This window comes from Falco naumanni, chromosome 5, assembly GCF_017639655.2.
Source record: "Falco naumanni isolate bFalNau1 chromosome 5, bFalNau1.pat, whole genome shotgun sequence".
Classification (NCBI taxonomy): domain Eukaryota; kingdom Metazoa; phylum Chordata; class Aves; order Falconiformes; family Falconidae; genus Falco; species Falco naumanni.
The window spans coordinates 92,229,462-92,250,497 of NC_054058.1; the positions used below are offsets into that span (position 1 = coordinate 92,229,462).

The window sequence follows — 21,036 nt, forward strand, 5'->3', positions numbered from 1 at the left end:
CGGGGACCTTTGATGCTATGGTGTCCTCAGCACCTCAGCACTGAAGGTTTACTGCTCTCCTGACAACAGAACACCTGAACACAGGGACCTGCGACTGAAGTTGTGGCCTGAGGCATCGAAATACTGTTTCAGCTATCTCCTTTGGTGGTTTTAGTGTCTCAGTGAAATGTTTACAAAGGCTCACTTTGGCCTAGGGAGAATGATTTCCCTCTGTTCCTCCATGGGCAGCAGAGGGGAGCAGGATCCCACAGGAGAGTCTAACCCACCTGCGCCACATCCGTGCCCAACACTTGGCCGCACACATGGTCTGCACCTTTCCACTGTCTGTCATGGGATGCCACAGCTGTCAGCTCCACCAAGTCACAGCTGCCCCTTGGAAATCCCTGCAAAGGCTGTTTTGGGCAATGATCTGAGCATGCAGGAATCCCTTCTGGAAAGACAACTGAGGGTCCCTTAAAGGTGCTTCAGGGGAAGGTTGAGAGAGGCACGCTTTGCCCAGATCTGGCATGCCCTGCGGCCCCGTCTCCCTCCCCGCTGGCTCACACTCCTTCAGAAACGAAGGGTACCATAGCTGAGCTCTGGTCACCGCTTCCCACCGTGCTCAACAGAAACCTGGCAGATGCACAGCACAGGATTGCAACAGACAGTCCTTCTTATTCACCTCTATTTTCCCATATTAGTCTCTGCAGACCAATCACAAACAGTTCGCCAAAGTTAAGCAATATCACAGAGAACTTTAAGAAATGACTCTTATCATCCCTCCTGAGGATAGGCTCAATGGTCAAGGCCACAGTGAAATCTTCCTTTTCTTGTAAAAGTTAACTAAAGTTAGTTATTAAAGTGTTGCCAGTATTTAGGGAGGTTCTGAAATGAAGAACAGCACAAGATACCTGCACTGCCTCTGAAAATTTCAAGGATATCTTTTTCCATAAAATCTTGGTGTGGCTTCTTCTGAAGAGCTTCCTGTATCAGGTACAATTTTGACTTGCCGGTCAGGATGTGGGGTATGTGAAGTAATGCTTATAAATGAAATGTGTCTAGTCGTATGTTGTTTTTCTTGTAAAATGTAGAAGTTTTCCTTGTGGAATTTGTCTGTATTTTTCAAATGTTTGTATTGCAGAGGAGTAGAGTTTGTGAGTGCGTATACACAGATTGAAAAGTAGGACAAAGCATGTTAATATTTAATCATTCAGTTAAATTTACCAGATTTTTGTGTACTTCTTAGTCAATATTTAGGATAAATTAATAAAGAGAAAAAAGTATCCCTTTGTTAATCCCCTCAACAAAACGACACATGTCAAAAATATGCATTGCCGAAGGTTCACGGTTGCGGGGGATTAGTAGTGGAGTTACATTTTTTTATGTGTGAGAGACGGTAATGCTGTTAATTGCTGGCCCAGAACAGGATCAGAGGCTATATGGAATAAAACCGAACCAGGATGTTATCTCTGGGGTTTCAGTTCAGACCTGGTCTTGGTCAACAGTGAGTGAAAGTTGTTACCTACCACTCAACAGCTGTGCAGTATGAGCTTGGTCTGTGCTCCTGTTCCCCATGTGTGAGTGGACACATTAAAGAGGTAATCAGAGGAATTGTGCGAATTAGTGGTGTCCCACAAGGAGTCCAAGAATTTCACGACGGGAGCACTCTGGAAAGGCAGTGTGCATTGCTGGAGTACGGACCTCTCTTTTAGGGGGTTTGCGGAGGACGTTGGCCTCCACTACACTGGTACTCAATTACAATATCCCCACTTTCTTTAAAGCGTCTTAAGTAAGCAATGGTGCCAACAGCCAAATAAAACCTCCCCGTGCAGAGGGCACCCTATCTTTCTTAACATACAGGGGAAAAAAATGAGAGTGAGCAAGAGGAAGGCAACACCTGGCTGAAGTCACAGCTGCCAACAGAGCCCGTGGGAGAGGGAATGAGACTAGAAAAGCTCAACTAGTGGGGCAGGTGACTAACAGCAGTGGTCACCTAGCTGCAGCAAGGTACCACACCATATGGTCTCACTTACCTGCCAGGAGGCAAGTTGAAGGCACCTTCCACTGTGCTTCAGGCGCTCAGGCTGGTTTGGTTAAACTTAACTTGAGTGATGCCTCATGACACCACAGTCTCTAGAGCAGACTCGTGGTTCAGCTTGATGAGATTCCCAGGGCGATGCTCCAGGTCTCCTTCTGCAGCTCTAAGCCACCAACCCGAAGATAACCTGGAGGAGAGCCAGTAAACTGGGGTTCCTAGCAGGAGGGAAAAAATACATGCAAAATACTGACACCTTCCACAAGACCAGCACTAATAAACCAAAGGACATTCGGAGAGCTGCAAAGAGGCATGTTGTACATTGCCTGAGACTGGGGTATCGGATTTGTCCTGAGGAAAGAACAAAGGCTGGGCAAGGGGCAGGAGTGACAACTGAAGTAGTCACAAAAGCTACAGCAGCTGCAGCACTGGGGATAATCTGAAACGAAAGAGTAACCCACGCACTTTTTGGTTTTATGGCTTATGAACATTTCGTAGGGTACAAATAGTACCTCGTGTGCCCTACAACGTAGTGAACAAACCTATTCAACAGGACTTTCAGCAATATTCCTTTCTGCAACGGGAAGTCTATAAGACTGATACACAGGCCAGGAAACAGAGCCATTCTAAAATCTTTAATAGATAAAACTTGTTCCTGCAAATCTAAGCACACTCAGATTTATCAGAGAAAGAACTAAATAAACCAATTTTTTTCACTGAAATTTCATCACCCTCAGGTTTGGAGCTCTGATGACAACAGAGAGGGGGACGGTAGTGTACAATTTCAGGATCAGGGTTTGATGCTAACTGACCTTGGATCAGCGTCTTGAATGAGCTTAGATTTTGAGTTTTAATATGTTAGAATAATTACCTGCCAGTTTTTGGAAAATGTTACATGTCTAATTTTTTAAATGTTAAAACAGATAATAAAAATTTTAATCCATTGCCAAAATAGTGATTTTTTTTTGTGGAAAAACAGCGTATCAACAAAACCAGCATATCTAAGAGGTTCATCTGTCATTATTTGAATTTCTACTCATCCACTAATTTCCCCAGAACAAACTAGGAGGAAACTAAAATGAAATCACTTGAAATAGGTCAATAAAGGGCCCTGAGCTGTAGCAAAGTTTCAGGATGGGATTCACATTTTAATGCCAAAATTGCCATAGAAGAAAAGCCTTCCATCTGTTCATAATTACGCAAAATGCCTTGTGCCACTTTAAAATCTGTCCTGTGATCTCTCCAAAAATTGAGTACACAAGAATCTGAATCAGAAATGCACATAAGCTATTTCAGTGCGAGTCAGGCGATAGACCTGGGTGAGGAGCTAGTGTTGGTTGGGCATCTGTTGCAAGCCCACCAGCAAGCACCAAGGCACCGAGCCGCATTTGTGCTAGCGGAGAGAAAATGCAGAAAAATGCTCTATTATCAGTGTCACAAAAGACTTTTTACTTCCCACAGTACATCTTTGCCTCTGAGTCGAAAGAAAATAGAATAGGATAGAACAGATTAGTTCCGGTTGGAAGGGCCCTACAGTGATCGGCTGGTCCAACCATGGCTACCAAGAGCAAGTTCCACGGCTCCTGTCTAGGACTAGTACTGTTTTAAACATGCAATGGTGGCTGCAGCAGAGAGAAATGTTTTTAGATAGTACATCTATTTAAGTTAATTTAACACGGAAAGAATGTGGGGATAGAGAGAACACAGTAGGCAGCACAGTGATGCCATTAATTAATTGCTGAAAAATACCCAGTGGTATCGACTGCAACGGATCTTGAATCTCCTGATGTGTAACGTGGACTTCAGGGGTCATTTCTGGAGTGACTGAGGAGAGTTTCTATTCAGCGCAAACATGCAGACACGGGTTGGGACAAGGCAGAAAACAGTATTTAGGTCAGACATTGCAAAAATTGTTGGTGAGCATGAAACATAGGAGAAGAAGCCCGGACAACCTGTGGAAATAAATCTTACAAATAACAAGCAGCAATACCGTGCTTTTTTACTACTGAGCCTAACCTCCTCACCACACAGGCCTGAGCTGAAAGATTCAGCCCTGCCTCCGTGAGAGAGGATGGCTGAGCCCTGCCTTGGCTCTGCCTTTCCCCTCACATGTCGGCGGGTTTCAGCGAGATCCCAGCCCTCCCAGCAGCGCCACAGGGAGAAACCTCTTGGGATCTGCTTGTTTGTTCTTTAAGAATTTAGTCTCTCTCGAAGGAGGTGGGGTTTGGTTGTAGGTGGCTGGCTTTGAGATAAATTAACTCGTAATCCATCTTCTCCACTTTTGGGCTGCATCTTTAGAAAGAAATAGAAAACACTGCCCTGCAGTGGGAGGAGGAGGAGGGCAGGACAACATCTTGGCAAAGTGAGGCGGGTGTCTCAACCATCTCTCTTTTGATCTTCAAAGGTGGTAACGCTCAGCTTGGAGTTCACTCTTCTATGCTACGGCCACCTGCCCCGCAGTGCATAAGGAGCTAACCCTGTTCTTCATTTCAGGTTTTTAAGTGACTAAGGCCAGAAAGAAGCACACACGAGTCACCATCTTCACCTGATACTTCAGTAGAAATGGTAGAACCTGTGGGCAACCACTATGTTGTAGCCAGACCTGTGTACTCAGAGAATTTGTTCAATGAAGAGCATGAGAAACTGCACAGATACCATAAAACCCTTTGGGATCACCTGAAACTCTGTTTTCGGTAAGGGTTTTTTTTATTATTTTTAAAATATAGATCTAAGAAACAGCTTGAGCTGTTCTTGGACAGCATGAACTCCATCCTGACAACTTCCACCTCATATTCCAACAAAGCAAATTAAAGCTCATTAACCAAATGCAGCGTCAGATTTTTTTGAAGAATTTTAGCTGCTATTACCCTTAAAAGTCTTCCTGCAGTTGTATCCCAGGCAGCTTCTCTTTTCCTGGGCGCTTGGCAGCACAGACTCTGGGGAGACCTTATTGCAGCCTTTCAATACTTAAAGGAGGCTTATAAGAAAGATGGAGAGAGACTTTCTAGTAGGGCATGTTGCGATAGGACAAAGGGTAATGGTTCCAAACTAGAAGAGCCTGCATTCAGCTAGATATTGGGAAGAATTTTTTTTTTACGCTGAGGGTGGTGAAACACTGGAACAGGTTGCCCAGAGGGGTGGTAGATGCCCATGCCTGGGAACACTCAAGGTCAGGTTGGACGGGGCTCTGAGCAACCTGACCTAGTTGAAGATGGCCCTGCTCATTGTAGGGGGGTTGGACTAAATGATGTTTAAAGTTCCCTTCCAAACCAAACTATTCTATGAAAATTTTGGTTGGAAGGGACCTCTGGAGGCCATCAGGTCCTCCTTGAAGCACAGCTAGCAGAGGAAGTTGATCAGGGCTGTGTTTGGGTGAGATTTTGACCTCTGGCAGCCTGTACCGGAATCCTCCCTCCGTTCATATCCCCTCTGTAAACAGGCTGTGACTCAGCCGACCCGTTTACCGACAGAGCTCTGTCCTCTTTGTGTCTTTACAGCTGCTCCCCGCAAAGGGTCAAAAAAATTGCCTTGCGTTTTTTTCCCATCGCCTCATGGCTGCCAGCATACCGCTTCAGGGAGTGGATCCTGAGTGACATAGTCTCCGGCATCAACACGGGCCTCGTGGCTGTCCTGCAAGGTACCTGCGGGAAACGTGCCCTGCCGCGGCCTGCTGGGCCAGGGGCGAAGGCACTGCCGCCCCCGCCCGCAACGCACGCCACCTTCCCCGGCCCTCTGTCCCCACAGGTCTCGCCTTTGCTTTGCTGGTCAACGTCCCCCCTGGTTACGGACTCTACGCGGCGTTTTTCCCCGTCCTGGTCTATTTTATCTTTGGCACATCCAGACATATATCAGTGGGTGAGTTCAGCACGCCGCCCACCCTCCTCACGGCTGAGGTACGCGCTGCCCCTTCGGGTCGCTAACGAACGCCTTGTGCTGCTCAGGTCCCTTCCCCGTCCTAAGCCTGATGGTGGGGGGAGCTGTCACCAGGCTGGTCCCCGACGACAGCGCTGCAAACGGCACTTCCACGAATCTCTCAGCAATAAACGAAGAGAGGGTGATGGTGGCTGCGTCTGTAACCGTCCTTTCTGGGGTTTTTCAGGTTGGTGAACAGAGGTGTGTGTGCCCACACACGTCTGTATACACGTGTATGAGCAGGTGGAGGGCAGACTGACCTTCCTCTTCGGTTTCTGCTTGGCATGGTCACCAAAGTGATTCTCTGCCCCTTCCCACGTAACTGACCTTGGCCCACTGGTTAGGAGGCATCTGCCCCCCTGCAGTGACCAGGCACTGACCCATGCTGCGAAATCCTGGGTTTGACCAGACCTGCATCTACAGCCCACGCAGCTGACCCCCCACCAGCAAACCCAAAGCTGCTGCATAGGAAAAAAATATATTTGCGAGAGTAATGCGAGTGACGCAGACACACCAAAAGGAATAAAAGCTCTGTCTCATAAATGCCAAAGAATTTGGATTTGTCCTTTCAACAACAACAAAAAAATTATCCTTACTTCCTACAGTTCCTTCCTTCCTAACATGTAACATTTGTGCTTCGTGAAACACTGGTACCGTGTGAAAATATCGGTACCAAAAACCCTGACACTAAGGCATTGCAGCACAAACAAACTAGCAGGCTGCAACAAGGCTTTTACCATCTGTAAGATTCTACTGCCCATGCCATGTCTCCTTCCTCCAGAGGTCAGGTCAGACCACCCCTCCCCCACCCAACCCCCTCTCCCACGCTCCTCAGGGCTGTTTAACCACTTAGCAGGAACAAGCTACAGCTGCACATCATCCATGTCAATCAACCCACTGCCTCTGGGGCAAGCCCACAGCTGCATGTTATCAATGCTGATCAGCCCACCGCCTTCAGTCCTCTACACTAAGGAGATTTATTTTAGCTATAAAATAAAAATAATAGGTTTTAACTGCTCTAGTGATTACTCTTACTAGTGTTATGCTCCCTGTTGCTAAATTTCAACTTTGATTGCAAATCTGATGACACTATCATCTGGATCATCCTTAACCCCTGGACATATGGGATTAGGTGAAAATCTTTGTTTCCATTAAACACAGTTCTCTTTGTCACAGAGATTGCTTAAAAGCACAAGGAAATCCCACTGATGTATGGTCATTTTGCATTTCAGTTGCTCCTGGGAATCCTCCAGTTTGGATTCATCGTTATTTATCTATCACAATCGTTAATCAGTGGTTTCACAACTGCTGCAGCTATCCATGTGGTGGTGTCTCAGCTGAAATTCATGCTTCAGCTACCTGTCCCTGGATTTAATGTACCATTTGGCATCATCTACGTGAGTGAAAGTGTTCATTATTTGCTAATGCTGTTGAAACCTGGGATGTATATCTGACTGCAAGGCAGTAATAAGAGAACTCAGCATAAAAACAGCCAAGCAGGAGGAAACACGAGAGAAAAATACAGAGGATGTGTTATTAGCATATGACCAATCTTTAAATTTATTGCCAAACACCAAGTTACACCCCTTGGGCTACTTAGATAATATTTTCTATTGCGTGTTGGTGTATTTTAATTGTGTTCAGCTCTGCCTCAAGCATTTAATTATTCACTTTTACTAGGCTGGTATATAGATATTAAATTTGGATATGACTCTGTGAGGGCTGTTGGATGACAAAGGAAGAAAGACAGGGAAGGGGGAGCGGAGAGAGGCACCTGCTCAGTAATTCCATTGCTCACGTTTCCTATCGTGCACGTGTGTGTTGCTCCGATCCTCCCTCGGGGGGTGCCAGGAGGAGTAGGACAAGAGGCAGTGGGAAGGGTCTTTCACAGACGCTTTCGTCATTTGGACAGTGCACACGCACATTTTCTGGGGCTTGCAGTCCACACCGTGCCACAGGGAATAAATCCCAACTGCTGCAATCCTCAGAGCAATGCGGGCTCTTCTGGAAGGGATAACGGTACTGTGCCAGGACACTATTTCTAAAACACCCCACGTTTCTTCCTGATTTTGCAGACTCTGGAGAGCGTTTTCAGCCAGATCACAAAAACAAACGTCGCTGACCTAGTCACATCCCTTGTTGTCTTACTTATCGTGTTTGTGGTGAAGGAAATGAATGATCGATACAAAGCAAAGTTACCAACTCCCATCCCGATCGAACTCCTTGTGGTAATGGTCACTTGCCTTTGATTTCGCAATGGCTCCACCACTATAGTGATATGGGAAGCAGAGTTTTAACTATTTCTTCTCCTGCTCTGCATTAAAAGTTGGGTTATCATTTTACCCATAAGGAAGAATTGGCAACACTCACGGGCTATTGCGAGATGTTTTACCTCTACTAAAAAGTTTTACCCTGCTTAGCTGTTCTCGGCTGAATACATCTGTAGTGAGTAAGATGTTATATGAGTTTTTCCCTTGGATGAAACTGTCTGTGACACCAGCCAGCTGCAGTCCCACAGCTGGGCTCTCTCTGAACCACACCAGCCACTGAAGTCCCGGCCATCCATGGCCAAGCACAAACCAGTTTTGCCCTCCAGCAGCAGGGAGTTTTGCCTGCCCTGACCAGCCGTGGGGTGGGGGCAGCCTCTCACAGGGGCAGCAAGCTCCTAAAGCCCTGGAGGATGTTGCTGTAGATGCAAGTAGCGCTTGTTTCCCCCCGGAGTTATTACAGCACCTTGTTAGAAAACACCTGGTTTGTTGGGTGGGATGTTCTCTGTTGTTAGTGAGATATTTTGATATATGCTCTCTGTGATTTATGAATTAAACCCGCGCCCGTAAGGTGGTTCAGGAATGACATCTGGACAGCGAAGAGTTGTGCAGACTCTGGGCATAATTCTGTCGCTAGTGATGACACTGCAGGGTGCCTGGGAGAGGGAAGGTAATGGGGTTTAACAGTTTCTTCACACTCTGGCTGGAATGTACTAATGGAGATGGGGATTTTTACCTTTCAGACAGTCTTAGCAGCACTGATTTCCTATTTTGTTAATTTTGAAGAAAAATTTAACGTAGCTGTCGTCGGAAAACTTGAAGACGGGTAAGTGATTTACTCAAAATTCGCCAGTGGAGCAAAACGTTGTCTCTAGTTTGTCAGTGTTAAATCAGTTCAGCTATGATTCTGATTAAAATAACTGGCTTCATTTTCTTTCAGTAGGTAAATAAACATTTTGCTCTCAACAATATAAGGAAACACTTTCAACAGATAAAAGTTACTCACTAGAGCACATCTACTCAACAAAGAATACACTGCAACATGAAATAATTGCATGCTTCATTTTCTAAAACCGCTGTTGAGCAGGAGGTTGATGCTTGTCCCTTTTAGTGAGCTACTCAGTCCCGAACCCCTCAGTTTCCCCTGAAGTACGTGCACAGTTCAGCAGCCACCACCAGCTCTGGGAGGCCACCAGGACACTGCACAGTACTCCTGCCTGGTCCCATGACTGGCCACCAGCATCTCCCCAGGCACCATCAACCCCCAGAGGCCTCAACATCTGCTCCTCCAGAAGCACATCCATATAGAGACTACATCCACATATAGAGTATATATCCATATAGAAAGTACATCCAGCTATGCCATATTACCGGACTTATTAAATATTTGTTTAGGTGTCTAAAGTGCTTCAATGAGTCACACGGGGATTATTTTTTTTGGTCGTAATTAAGTGAAATCCTTCCGTGTGCGCATTGCCTGTGCAAGGGCCTCAGCGCTGTGTGAGATCTGACATGTCCAGCTAGAATGCAGAACTGTGCGTGCACCTCAGACAAAATAAGCTGTCGCTGGTCCTGGCCCAGTAAACGAGACACAAGCTGAGCCAAATGTGGCCAGAGTCCCTGTCCTGAGTAAGGATTCCCCAAAGTTCTATAGAATTCAGACCTGCAATTCTGTGTCGCATGTCTCCAAAGTGCTCCGGCTGAGGTGGACCGCTGCCTCGCTCCCTTGCTTGACAGCTGGTCTCCTTAGGCGTATCCTTTACGAGCAGAGCTTTTTGTTTTTCAGATTTCAAGAGCCTGTTGCACCCGATGTAGGTGTCCTCCAAAAATGTATCGGCGACAGCATTTCCATCGCAATTGTTGGGTTTGCAGTAGCCTTCTCCGTGGCTAAAGTGTATTCCATCAAGCATGACTACCCAGTAGATGGCAACCAGGTAGGCAAACCACACATAAATCAATACCGTGTGTTTGTCAATGGGAAATAAGTAATTTCTGGAATGCTTTGCCTTGTGAATAACAGTCATGAAACAGCTTTTAAGAACAATCTCTTTTGTTTTTATTTCAGGAACTGATTGCCTTTGGGCTGGGTAATATAGTTGGTGGTTCATTCAAAGGATTCGCCTCCAGCACTGCTCTGTCGAGATCAGGGGTGCAGGAGAGCACAGGAGGCAAAACACAGGTATAGAGGACAACAGATTATGATGGCATTTAATGCAGGAAAGCTCCCCTTTTTCCTAGCTGACCATAATGCCTGCAGATAATTACTTACGGTGGAATTGTTCTCTCGTGCAGATTGCTGGTATTATCTCAGCTGTCATCGTCTTGATTGTGATCTTGGCCATTGGATTTCTCCTGGCACCATTACAGAAGGTATTCACCAGTTTCACCCCGTGCTTCCTCCTGCTTGCTGGAGACAGGACTGTTCTGGGAGTCACTGGGAGTGTTCATAGGCTTCAGTGGGAGCCAAACAGGGTTTTGCATAGCTTGGTTCTTCTTCTCAGATCATGACAGAGAGGACCACTACACCTGGTCCCTCAAAGGGAATGCAAGTGCCCAAACACCAAACATTACAGCACCAGCTTTTAGGTGCCCAAAACAAGTGGGATTTGCAACCTCAAGTCAGATACCTGCACTGCACCACAGCTAGGGGTGTTCCAGGGCAGCGATACACCAGGAGGAGTTCCCTGGCCTTTCAGCTGTACTTTGGCCCTATTTGTATGACCTTTTTTTTACTTGAGCCTCAATGTTCAACGTTTTCTTTGTTTGCTTTAAAATCCAACGTGTATTTTTGTCTTTTTAACAGTCAGTCCTTGCATCTCTGGCTCTTGGTAACTTGAAAGGCATGCTCATGCAGTTCAAGGAAGTAGGCATCCTGTGGAGGAAGGACAAGTATGACTGTGTAAGTTGAGTCCCACAAGCATTCAGGAATGAAGCACACTGGAAAAAGTCATCTATTATGCAAATTTCTTACAGGTCGTTCCTTTGTTATACCTGCCTTCACTGAACAGAAAGTACAATAGTGGAGTGCCTTTTTTTGCTTGTATAGCCCTTGCTTGTGTTTTACCTTTTGTCCCACCTATTTTGAGTTGATTCTCTCACCTAACTTCACGTTCATCCATTTCATCAGAATATATTAAAATATATTTCATTACATAAAATCAAATATAGAAGGCAGTTACAGAAAATGTCTGAATACTTGCTGTGTTGGCCATGCGTTCACATTCTCACGCAGCCTGTTAGATGGAAGTTACACAGCAAAAAACAAGTGACGACCATGGCTTGAAGGGTTTACTCCAAATGGTAAAGCTTGTGGCTGGAGGGCAGGACCGCATACTTCTAATACTCAGAAAATTTAGGCTCCTGCCCTTCTCACCAGCCAGTTTGTTGTGTTCCCAAATGGTTCCAGGCCTCAGTTTTCCCAGCTAGCCGTTATTTACCACACAAAAATGCTTTGAGATCTGTGGTTAAAAAATGTTCAGTATTATCTAGTCATTTGTGCTTATCAGTCACGTACATTCACAGCACCTACATTTGCACATTTACTTCTCTCAGCTTTACCAGGATCCTGATTTACTTGTAACCTTGCCTTTCTGCTGGATTTTTGAGCATTTAGTGAACCACCTATAGAAGATCCACACCTCTGTTGTTCTAAGCCTTGATTGTGTAGGAATTGTCACCCCTAGAAACACCCCCTGGTGCCAGTCATTGAGTCTGACCCCGTGTTACAAGAAAATACTTTAGGAAACACGAAGCCCCTCACCAAAGGCAGGTGGACAGCCCGGACCAGACCTGAGATCTGTTGCTGCTCCCACACTGTGCTCCTGACCCAGGTCCTCGACATGCTCATAACTGCTGCCACCCACCTGCTCGTTACAGGTTATATGGGTGGTGACTTTCTTAGCTGCCGTTTTTCTTGGCCTGGATATCGGGCTTGCAACCGCCGTGGCGTTCCAGCTGCTGACCGTGGTGATCCGCTCCCAGCTGTGAGTACTTGTTGGATGTGGTTAAAAATATCTTTTTTCCTCCTGTTATAAACTAACTCCCCCTGTACAGAGAAGGCCTACAGTCACGTGCCTCCGACTGTCCAACGACTGTGCATGGAAAATCAGTTTCCAGGCATAAACCCTTGGATGTGGGGTCCCACTTCAGCCTCACACTGCAGCTGAAGTTGCTTTCTCTGATCCTTCCCTTCCACCAGGCTTCAGTATAGAGTACAAACAATTGTGTGTGTGTGTGTGTGTTTGTTCACAGTCCAAGCTGCACCCTTTTGGCCAATGTTGGGAGAAGTAACATCTACAGAAACAGGAAGGATTACACCGATGTAAGAAATGTCAAGTTTCTTCTATTGTCTGTTGCGTTTGTGTTTCTACAGCAGATGTTGTTACTGATGCTTTTGCTTCATTGTACAGATCTATGAGCCAGAGGGAGTGAAGATTTTCAGGTGCTCGTCTCCTATCTTCTTCGCTAATATTGAATTCTTCAGAGAGAAACTCATCACCGCTGTAAGTGTCTGGGGCTGTCGTTCTGAAAATATAAATTGCACAACACATTAAGGTGAATACGATTTCCCAGTAGTTACTATATATACAGTCAGTCCACAGTTCAAAGATGAAATTTTCATGAATTATTCAAATATTGTTGCCACTCCTGTAATCCCATGTGTACTTAAGCAAGAGAACAGCCTGATTCATGCTGAACTTATATCATAACAACTTATATACACATTTTAAGTCCTTTAGAAGGAAGTAGTACAAACATAGAGACTATAAAGGGACATTATTCTATTGGCATTTCTATTATTTATACCCAATAAATGCTAGTTTACTCATCTCGCTGCAAAGACCGTAACCACAACAGTCAGAAGAAAAGTTGAATGAAATCACACTATCAAAGATGTCTTCATGACAAACAGGGTGAAGGCAGCCAATCTTTCTGTGAGCAGCACAGCCAGCCGGGACCCTTGAGCCCGCACCATGCCAGAGGGCCCCCCATCCCTAGGCTGAACCAAAGGTGCCCTCATAACCTCCCCTTCCTGCTGCTCTTAGCAGGGAGTCGATAAGCAGTGGCTACCATGAGCATGGGTAACGAGTAGTTCATTCTTCACAGGAGGGACTGAAACTGGCAGAGGAACGAGGGAATCCGAGACAGTCGGGTCTCCGTGTGCTTGGCTTTCACCTCGGAAGAGCCTGAAGGGTTTTCCCTGTGAGCGCAGATGCTCACACCACTCTCTTTCTTTACAAATATGAGTACTTCTAACACCTCCTGCCTCCACCCACTAGATTGATGAGGCAGGAGACTTGCAGGAATTTAGTGTTTTCATAACCCTTATTAGCCTAATTCACCTGATCTGACGTCTAATTTTGTTAAAACCAGCTAGGAAGTTCAGGAGACATATGCAGCCAGCATGATCAACTTTTTTTCTTCTTCCAGAAAATAAAAAAGGATGGGTGCACAACCCATGCTGCAGTCAGGTGCCACGGAGCAGATACGACCTGTAAGCTCTCTGATCTCGGCCATCTGGGTGGCCGTCTCCATTGCGAAGTCGAGTAGGACACACTCTGGGCCAGCCAGCACTGCACCAGCCTGCTGGAGTTACTGGCCTGTGCCACAGCACCGTCACTGCGGTAATGCTGTCCATGCTGGTGTTGTAAAGCTAGTACAGATGGGCCTGCCTGGTTCGCAGTCATACCTGTAGACATCTTTCCAACCAAGACAAAGAGCCTTGTTTGAACTGATGAAAAGTAGTAGGCAACATTAGGTCCAAACTATGCTCGTCGTGATTGTAAAGAAAAGCCACGTACGATGTTGTGTCCTTCTCCTGGTGCCATTGTTTGGGTTCTTTTAATTATTCAAAGTGCCGTTTCTGCAGGTTGGCTTCAACCCGCTGAGAGTCCTGAGGAAACGCAATAAAGCTCTGAGGAAGATCAGAAAGATGCTGAAGAAAGGAGAGCTGCAAGTGACACCCGTATGTAAGGCAACTCCATCTGGGGGGCAGTTAAGCAACCAGCTCCCTGGCTTGACACGGCAGAGAAGTGCCTCCTCTCCTAATTGCCTCCTCTCCTAATTAGATATGCTGTTCTCCAAGTTGCCACTGCATGACATAAACACATTTCAAAAATAAGGTTTTAAATGGCTCTCACAGTTAGAGACTTACAGCTTTACCATGAGCAGAGCTTGTATGTGTCCACTGGAGTTTTGTTTGGCATCAAATGGCAGAATCAGATCCCACAGAGGTGATGTTCGTGCTACATTAATGGTAGGATAAAGCTGGGTTTCTCCCAGCACAAATCCTGCATGCTTTTTGTCGACTTGTTCCAAAATTACTGAATTAAAGCATATCAGACAATTGACTTCAGGGAATAATAGAAAGCCATCATTAACTGATTATGATAATGATTAAATGACCGATGAGAGGAAAGCCAACATTTCCAGACTCCTCCAGACAAAGGACAGAAATTTTTCTAGCGTAAAGTGCACATGGGTCCTGCTCCATCTCATAGGAGGATCAGCTTTGCATTGCTACCGCTCTTGCCCTTGTGTAAGATGCACTACTACCCTGGCTGGGTCTTAAAAGGAAGTATTAACTACGACACTTTTTTCTGTCAACACAGAAAGGCTTGATTTGCATGGCTAACCATGCACATGAGTCAGATGAAGAATTAGACAACAACAGGATAGAGGAGCTGGACCAGCCCACCAACATGACAGATTTGCCCGTTCAGATCAACTGGGGTGGTGACCTCCCCCCTGGCATCACCGTGCCCCGCGTCGACATCCACAGCATCATTCTGGATTTCTCATCCGTGTCCTTCCTTGATTTTTCTGCCATGAGAGTCCTCCAAAAGGTAATTGTAATTCACAAGACAAGTTGATTATATGAAAGAAAAACATATGACTGCAATTATACTTGAGATATGCTTGAGGGAAGGGATGGCACCCAGTGAGACCTTGACAGGCTTGAGGAGTGGGACAATGTGAACTTCATGAAGTTCAACAAGGTCATACGCAAAGTCCTGCACCTGAGTTGGGGCAACCCCCATGGTTGGGGGATGAAGGAATTGAAAGCAGCCCTGAAGAGAAAGACTTGGGGGTACTGGTGGATGAAAAATTGGACATGAGCTAGCAACGTGTGCTCACAGCCCAGAAAGCCAGGGGTACCCTGGGCTACTCAAAAGAAGCGTGGCCAGCGGGTTGCGGGAGATGGTTGTCTCCCTCTACTTGGCTCTAATGAGACCCCACCTGCAGTGCTGTGTCCAGCTCTAGGGCCCCAGCACAGGAGCAACATGGACCTGTTGGAGAGGGTCCAGAGGAAGGGCACAAAAATGATCAGAGGGATGGAACAGCTCTCCTACGAGGAAAGGCTGAGAGAGTTGGGGTTGTTCAGCCTGGAGAAGAGAAGGCTCCGGGGAGACCTTGTTTGTGGCCTTTCCATACTTAAAGGGTTTTTATGAGAAAGATGGAGAGAGACAAGGCCTGTAGTGACAGGACAAGGGGCAATGGATTTAAACTGAATGAGGGTAGATTTAGATTGGGAGGTGAGCCCTTGGCACAGGCTGCCCAGAGCAGCTGTGGCTGCCCCATCCCTGGCAGTGTTCCAGGCCAGGCTGGACGGGCCTTGCAGCAACCTGGCCTGGTGGCAGGTGTCCCTGCCCACGGCAGGGGGGGTGGACTAAGATGATATTTAAGGCTGCTTTCAACCCAAACCGTCCTGAGTCTATTCTGTGTTTCTAGCCTGTTTTTAAAGGAAGACATCCCTCTATGGATTGGAAAGTCAGTGGCAACCTTTGAGTTTATGTGAATATTTAATGTACATTTTCCATAGAAAATGTTTAGGAAATGGATTAAATAATAGATCTGAATTGTCTTGGAATTAGAGTGTTGGCTGTGGCACCCTTTCTGCACCTGCTAAGATTTTGGGAAGTTTTACAGAAATGTACCTATGAAATACAGCTTTAAACACTTGGCTGGGAGTTGGAGCATTGGAGTTTCATTTCTGCTCCTGCTCTCACTTCCCTGGACGACCTTGAACAAAGCACTAAGAACAATATTTTCAAACAGCAGTAGCTGAAGTTAACTATCTATAACCACATAGGGTGTGTAAATTTATTTCCACTGGAACTAAACACCTGCCACATCAGTGGGAACTGTAGTTCTGCTCAAATTCCCAGTTATAAAAATCTCTCCAGAAAATTTTGGAGTCCTAGTTTCATCATGTGTCGAGTAGGTACAATAAAGCCATACAATTGATGAAAGATCACCTTTATCAGTATGGACTATGGCCCCTTTTCTAAAGGACTGGCCGTCCCTGTCAGCAGCCCTGTGAAGAGACTGTCCTGCCTCTTGGTGCAGCAGTTCAGAGCTGCTTACCATCGTACAGCTCAAGTATCTGAAAGTGGTTTGTATATTTGCTGTGGCTGATCACCATAATGGCTGATATCAGTAAAAAGAGCAGTATCTAAATGGTGCCTCCTTCTGGTTTAACAGACTTTGAAAGAATTTGTCCGGATCGACATTGACATTTACATTGCAGGGGCACATGGTGAGTAAGTACTTGCCTTCCCACCGGCATCGCCATGGATGCCTCATCCCACCGCCCTTCCCTGTCTACCACTGAGCACGGCTGCAGAGGATCACCCCAGTTACACCTTCCAGCGCTGTACAGCGAGCAGACCCAGCTGAGCAGAGGTGTCACCCCTCCCACGCTGTCCCAGCAGGCTGGGACCACGTGTGACGGCTCGTTTTACCTGTGGCCACCGCTGTGCTGTACAGCTCCGGGGTATCGGGCAGCCTGGGTTAGGCATTACGTAAGAAATGGGGCTCAGGTTCCCTTCTGCCTGGCATCGGGCGAGGCAGTACCGATGATGTTCCACCCTCTCCACACCAGTAAAGAGGAACCCATCTGCTCTAATAAATAGAACAGTGCAGGATACCCGCAAATCCTGTGTTTACTCAGTGGACATGCTCAGGATATACGATTCCCTTCTGAAGGCCTGCAGGTCAGTCTGTGCTTTCATTTTGTTCCCCCACAGAGGGATTCCTGGAAAAACTGGAGAGATGTGCATTTTTTGATGAGGAGATTAAGCCATCCATATTTTTCCTCACCATTCATGATGCAGTTTTACACATTTTGCTGAAGAAGGACATAGCCAGCTCCCCCAAATTAAAGCTCACGGAGGTAAGACTACATACAGTTTTCATCCTTCGCTACCTTAGTGCCTTTACACTATTTGCAGGCGTGCAGCAGTGCCCTGCATAGCTAGCCATGTGCCCTACACCATCTCTATATTCAAAAAGTTGATGACTAAAACTCAGCTGGTCTCCAATATATCCGGAGAGCAAGACTGGCCCCTGGTCCAGGTGCCCAGCCAGCCACTAGTGAAAGCAGTGAATAATTCCCACTGGAGACTGGCCTGGCTGTGGACATTGCTTGAAGCCACCTCCCTGGGAAGAGCACAGCGTGGGGCACAATCCCAGCTCAGCCGTCAGCAGTCCTCTGTCGTCACCCATCCGGCAGGGACTGCTGCGCACGCTGCAGCGGCTCTTGCAAGGCAGACTTGATGTGCTTGCATGTAGGCTTCCCAGGACGGTCTGCCTTCAAAAGGAACGCTAAGGTAGTGCAGATAAATTAGTACAGCCACATTTGGCGATGGCCTTTCTGGGATTGTTCTTAAATCAAGAGCAAGAAAGGATCCTGTGTATGTTAAATCTGTTTAAAAGTACCAAACCTAGAATGCTACTCACCTGGAAACTGTCTAGTCCCACTGAGCTGGAGTGGTCCAGCTCCTCTGCACTGACCCAGAGACCTGGCAGGGGGCATAAAGGGCTGACAAGTGAAAGCTTCCCTCCTTCCCAGTCAAATTCCCAGGTGTGTTCCAGAGATTTAAAAAGCAAGACCTTCGTCAATGTAAAAAAAAAAAAAGGAGAAAAGAAAATAAAGAAGAAATCCATTTGCCAACCCACAAATTCTTGCGTTTGTTGCAGGAGAAGGGTAGTGGCAACCACTACATCACCATCCCCAGCAACGGACTGCGCAGCCGGGAGTGCGCGGTAAGATTCCCATCTCCGGTAGCGGTAGCGGCGCTCCCACCACCAGCAGCGCAGCCCCAGAGGCTGCTCGGGGGAGCTACTGGGTCAGATAAGAAAAGCATCTTCATCCCTGAGCTCTTGTGTCAGCCCAGGGCACAAAGCATCCAGCCAGCTTATTGATAGGATCTGACCTCAGGCAAACCTTACAGGAAGAGTAAGAGGCTTGGGGCTCGGCTCACAAGCCTTGTCCTGTGCACCGAGGGTCTGCAGAGGGAAGGTGGGCAAAGGCCACCTCACCAGGCTCTCACCTGGCCTCCTCACCTGGCCACAGTCCCCCCACGATGAGCTCACTGCTAGAGTGTCCGTGTGGCAGAGACATCAGCATTAGTCCCATTTATCTAAATGTCTCGGGAGAAGAAGAGTCTGGAGTCAGGGATAAGACAGGGACACGCAGCTTTTGTCACGGACTTAAAGAGAAGGGCAGTATCCAGCACACAGCTATCCCATCAGGAGGAAATGTCAGACCACAGCCTTCCCACACAAACACTTTAAAGGAGCAAATTCTTACATATCACTCACCAGAGGGCTCCTTACAGAGGGTGACATTTATTTCCTTTTATTTCATGCAGATTCCAGCAGAAACAAAATTTTAGATTTAATTTTCTAAAGATAATATCCTCCAGCAACACCACGTCACTTACAGAAGATGAACGCAGATGTGAGCATGAAGACAGAAGGATAGTTTTAAACACCTTAAGAAGCATTTACTACATGTAGTTATGTTTCAAGTTTTGGAATGGCCTTGTTAGGCTTTATGCGTCTCTGTAAATATAGAAATGTATTTATGTACATATATGGAGGCTAAAATCACACAGATTTTCTTATTTCATACCTTGCTGACACCCTGCCCACAGAGCTGAAGAAGCAGGTAATGTTAACCCTATTTGCATATACTTGTACATATATCTATATTATCCTGAGAGTTTGTAGACAATCTGTACAGTTACTAGAGAATATATAAATATTTGAAATCTTGTAATTTATAAGACAGAAATAATAGTTGGGAGTGATATTTTATCTTCAGCTTGTATATAACTTGTATAAAGTTTTCCTGATGGTTTGTAAGATACCTAGTAGACCGAGTTACTGAAGTTGTTTGCAGGTCCCTGCCATGAGCACAGCATACATAGTGACTAACGTATCTACTGTAAAACATGAACGTTGTTACGGCAAGATGCAGCATTTTCAGATCCAGACATGACTCATTGACTTGGTTTGGGCTGATACAAAGTGCACAAGAGAAGATACATTTATAGCGAATATTAAATAATGATTTTGGTAACTAACTCTGCATTGCTCGCTGCATTTGTCAATACACCATCGAGGTGGCTCACGACCAGTGAGACCCAGCCTGTGTCCTGCAGCGAGCGGACAGATGTGCTGGCCCCTGAGCTCGGCTGGGGGGAGCGGTGGGTGCGGAGCTGCCAGGCGGGCATGCTGGATTGCCCAGGTCTCTTAGATGGGTGCACAGAGGACTTTAAAGAGTCCACTCCGACACTCCAGCCTGCACAACCGCCATCAATTAACTCCTGCTGGAAGTCTACAGCTTGAAGATAAATTGCACACGCATTTCAGAGAAAAAAAAACAACCCACGCTCAATGTAGGGGAGCCAAGACAGTGGGTTGTTTGACACTGATAATGTGCAGCTGTGGCCTTGCTTTGACGATGTGCAGCTGTGATCCTGCAGCAAAGTGGTTAAATAACTTTGAGGAGGTGTGGGAGGATGAAGCAGAGACAAGGAGGAGTGTGGTCTGGCCTCTGGAGGATGATGAAACAGCACGGACAGCAGAGAGCAGCCTGTGGCAGGCAGCAGCTGGTTGCGCGGACAGTGGAGTTTGACCAGTGGTAAAGCTTTTGGCAGCGCGTGTTCAGTGCGTAACCTTACGGAAGCTGTGGCTAGCTAACAGTAAATGTCATTGCTTCACCGTCCTTGCAAAGTCCTTGCTATCATACGCCGCAGCCCAAAGTGGCAGAGCTCTTAATTTAGCATAGCAACTGCTGAAGGTATGAAAATCTTCAGCCTAGAGGAAAATGGAGCCATCTTTGGAGTCTAAAAGAAATAGCAGTCTGAAATCACAAGAGTTTTTTGTTTTCAAGTCTAGTTTTGACTTTCAACCAAGCTGGGGTGACCAGAACCATGCATTTGGACTTGTAGCGAAGAAGGGCCAAAGGGAAGGGGAAAGTCTTCTGGGCAAATTTTTATCTCCATAGTAGGCAGGGCTTGAAAACAAAATTTGAAGAAAAACCAATAGAAATAATACATTATTTATTATATATTGTGTTATATTATATATTGTAACAGAAAATATGTATAAGCATAGTATGAGTTTTATCTCCGTAGTATGCAGGACTTGAAAACAAAATTTGAAGGAAAACCAGACAAAAATAAGCGGGGAGAAATTCCACTTGCTTTTATAAAAGGTACATATGCACACGTAACATTTAGAAAACCGAGCTCCCAAAGGGAAATGCCATAGGTGTCGCATCTCTGGACCTGAGCAAAGCCTGCCATGCCATGTGGGCAATTTTTAATGCCGTTGGAGGAGATGACTAAAGGCACTGAAAGGCATAGAAGGATTGTGCGAAAGAGGAGGTGACAACGAGGAGCTATGAAAGGTAAACACCAGAATGGAGGAAGAACTACTCTGTTAAATATTTTCTTTTAAAAAAACCAACAAATATCCCACCAAAAATCTGGAGTTACTTGATTAAATCTGCTAAAGATTTATTTTTTTGATTTAATTTTTTAAATTAAA

General features: G+C 46.1%; 1 protein-coding gene across 1 annotated transcript; it reads left to right on the forward strand.

Moving 5' to 3' along the window:
- The first annotated feature begins 697 nt into the window (after positions 1-697).
- Positions 698-19,565, forward strand: SLC26A3 (solute carrier family 26 member 3). The gene is made up of 21 exons (XM_040596747.1): positions 698-972; positions 4,508-4,707; positions 5,512-5,651; positions 5,759-5,869; positions 5,956-6,113; positions 7,159-7,323; positions 8,002-8,154; positions 8,937-9,019; positions 9,980-10,127; positions 10,259-10,372; positions 10,486-10,563; positions 10,997-11,092; positions 12,070-12,176; positions 12,445-12,514; positions 12,603-12,695; positions 14,063-14,158; positions 14,805-15,038; positions 16,678-16,732; positions 17,223-17,368; positions 18,175-18,240; positions 18,849-19,565. The coding sequence occupies exons 2-21, from the start codon at positions 4,577-4,579 to the stop codon at positions 18,870-18,872; spliced, it is 2,268 nt and encodes a 755-aa protein (XP_040452681.1). The 5' UTR covers positions 698-972; positions 4,508-4,576; the 3' UTR covers positions 18,873-19,565.
- Positions 19,566-21,036: the final 1,471 nt, after the last annotated feature.

Bases quoted from the DNA above. Each gene is read 5' to 3' on its own strand.
- SLC26A3 (XM_040596747.1), top strand. From the start codon at position 4,577: ATGGTAGAACCTGTGGGCAACCACTATGTTGTAGCCAGACCTGTGTAC. The intron at 10,128-10,258 runs GTAGGCAAACCA...TTTTTATTTCAG, and splicing joins ACCCAGTAGATGGCAACCAG to GAACTGATTGCCTTTGGGCT. The intron at 10,373-10,485 runs GTATAGAGGACA...TCTCTCGTGCAG, and splicing joins GCACAGGAGGCAAAACACAG to ATTGCTGGTATTATCTCAGC.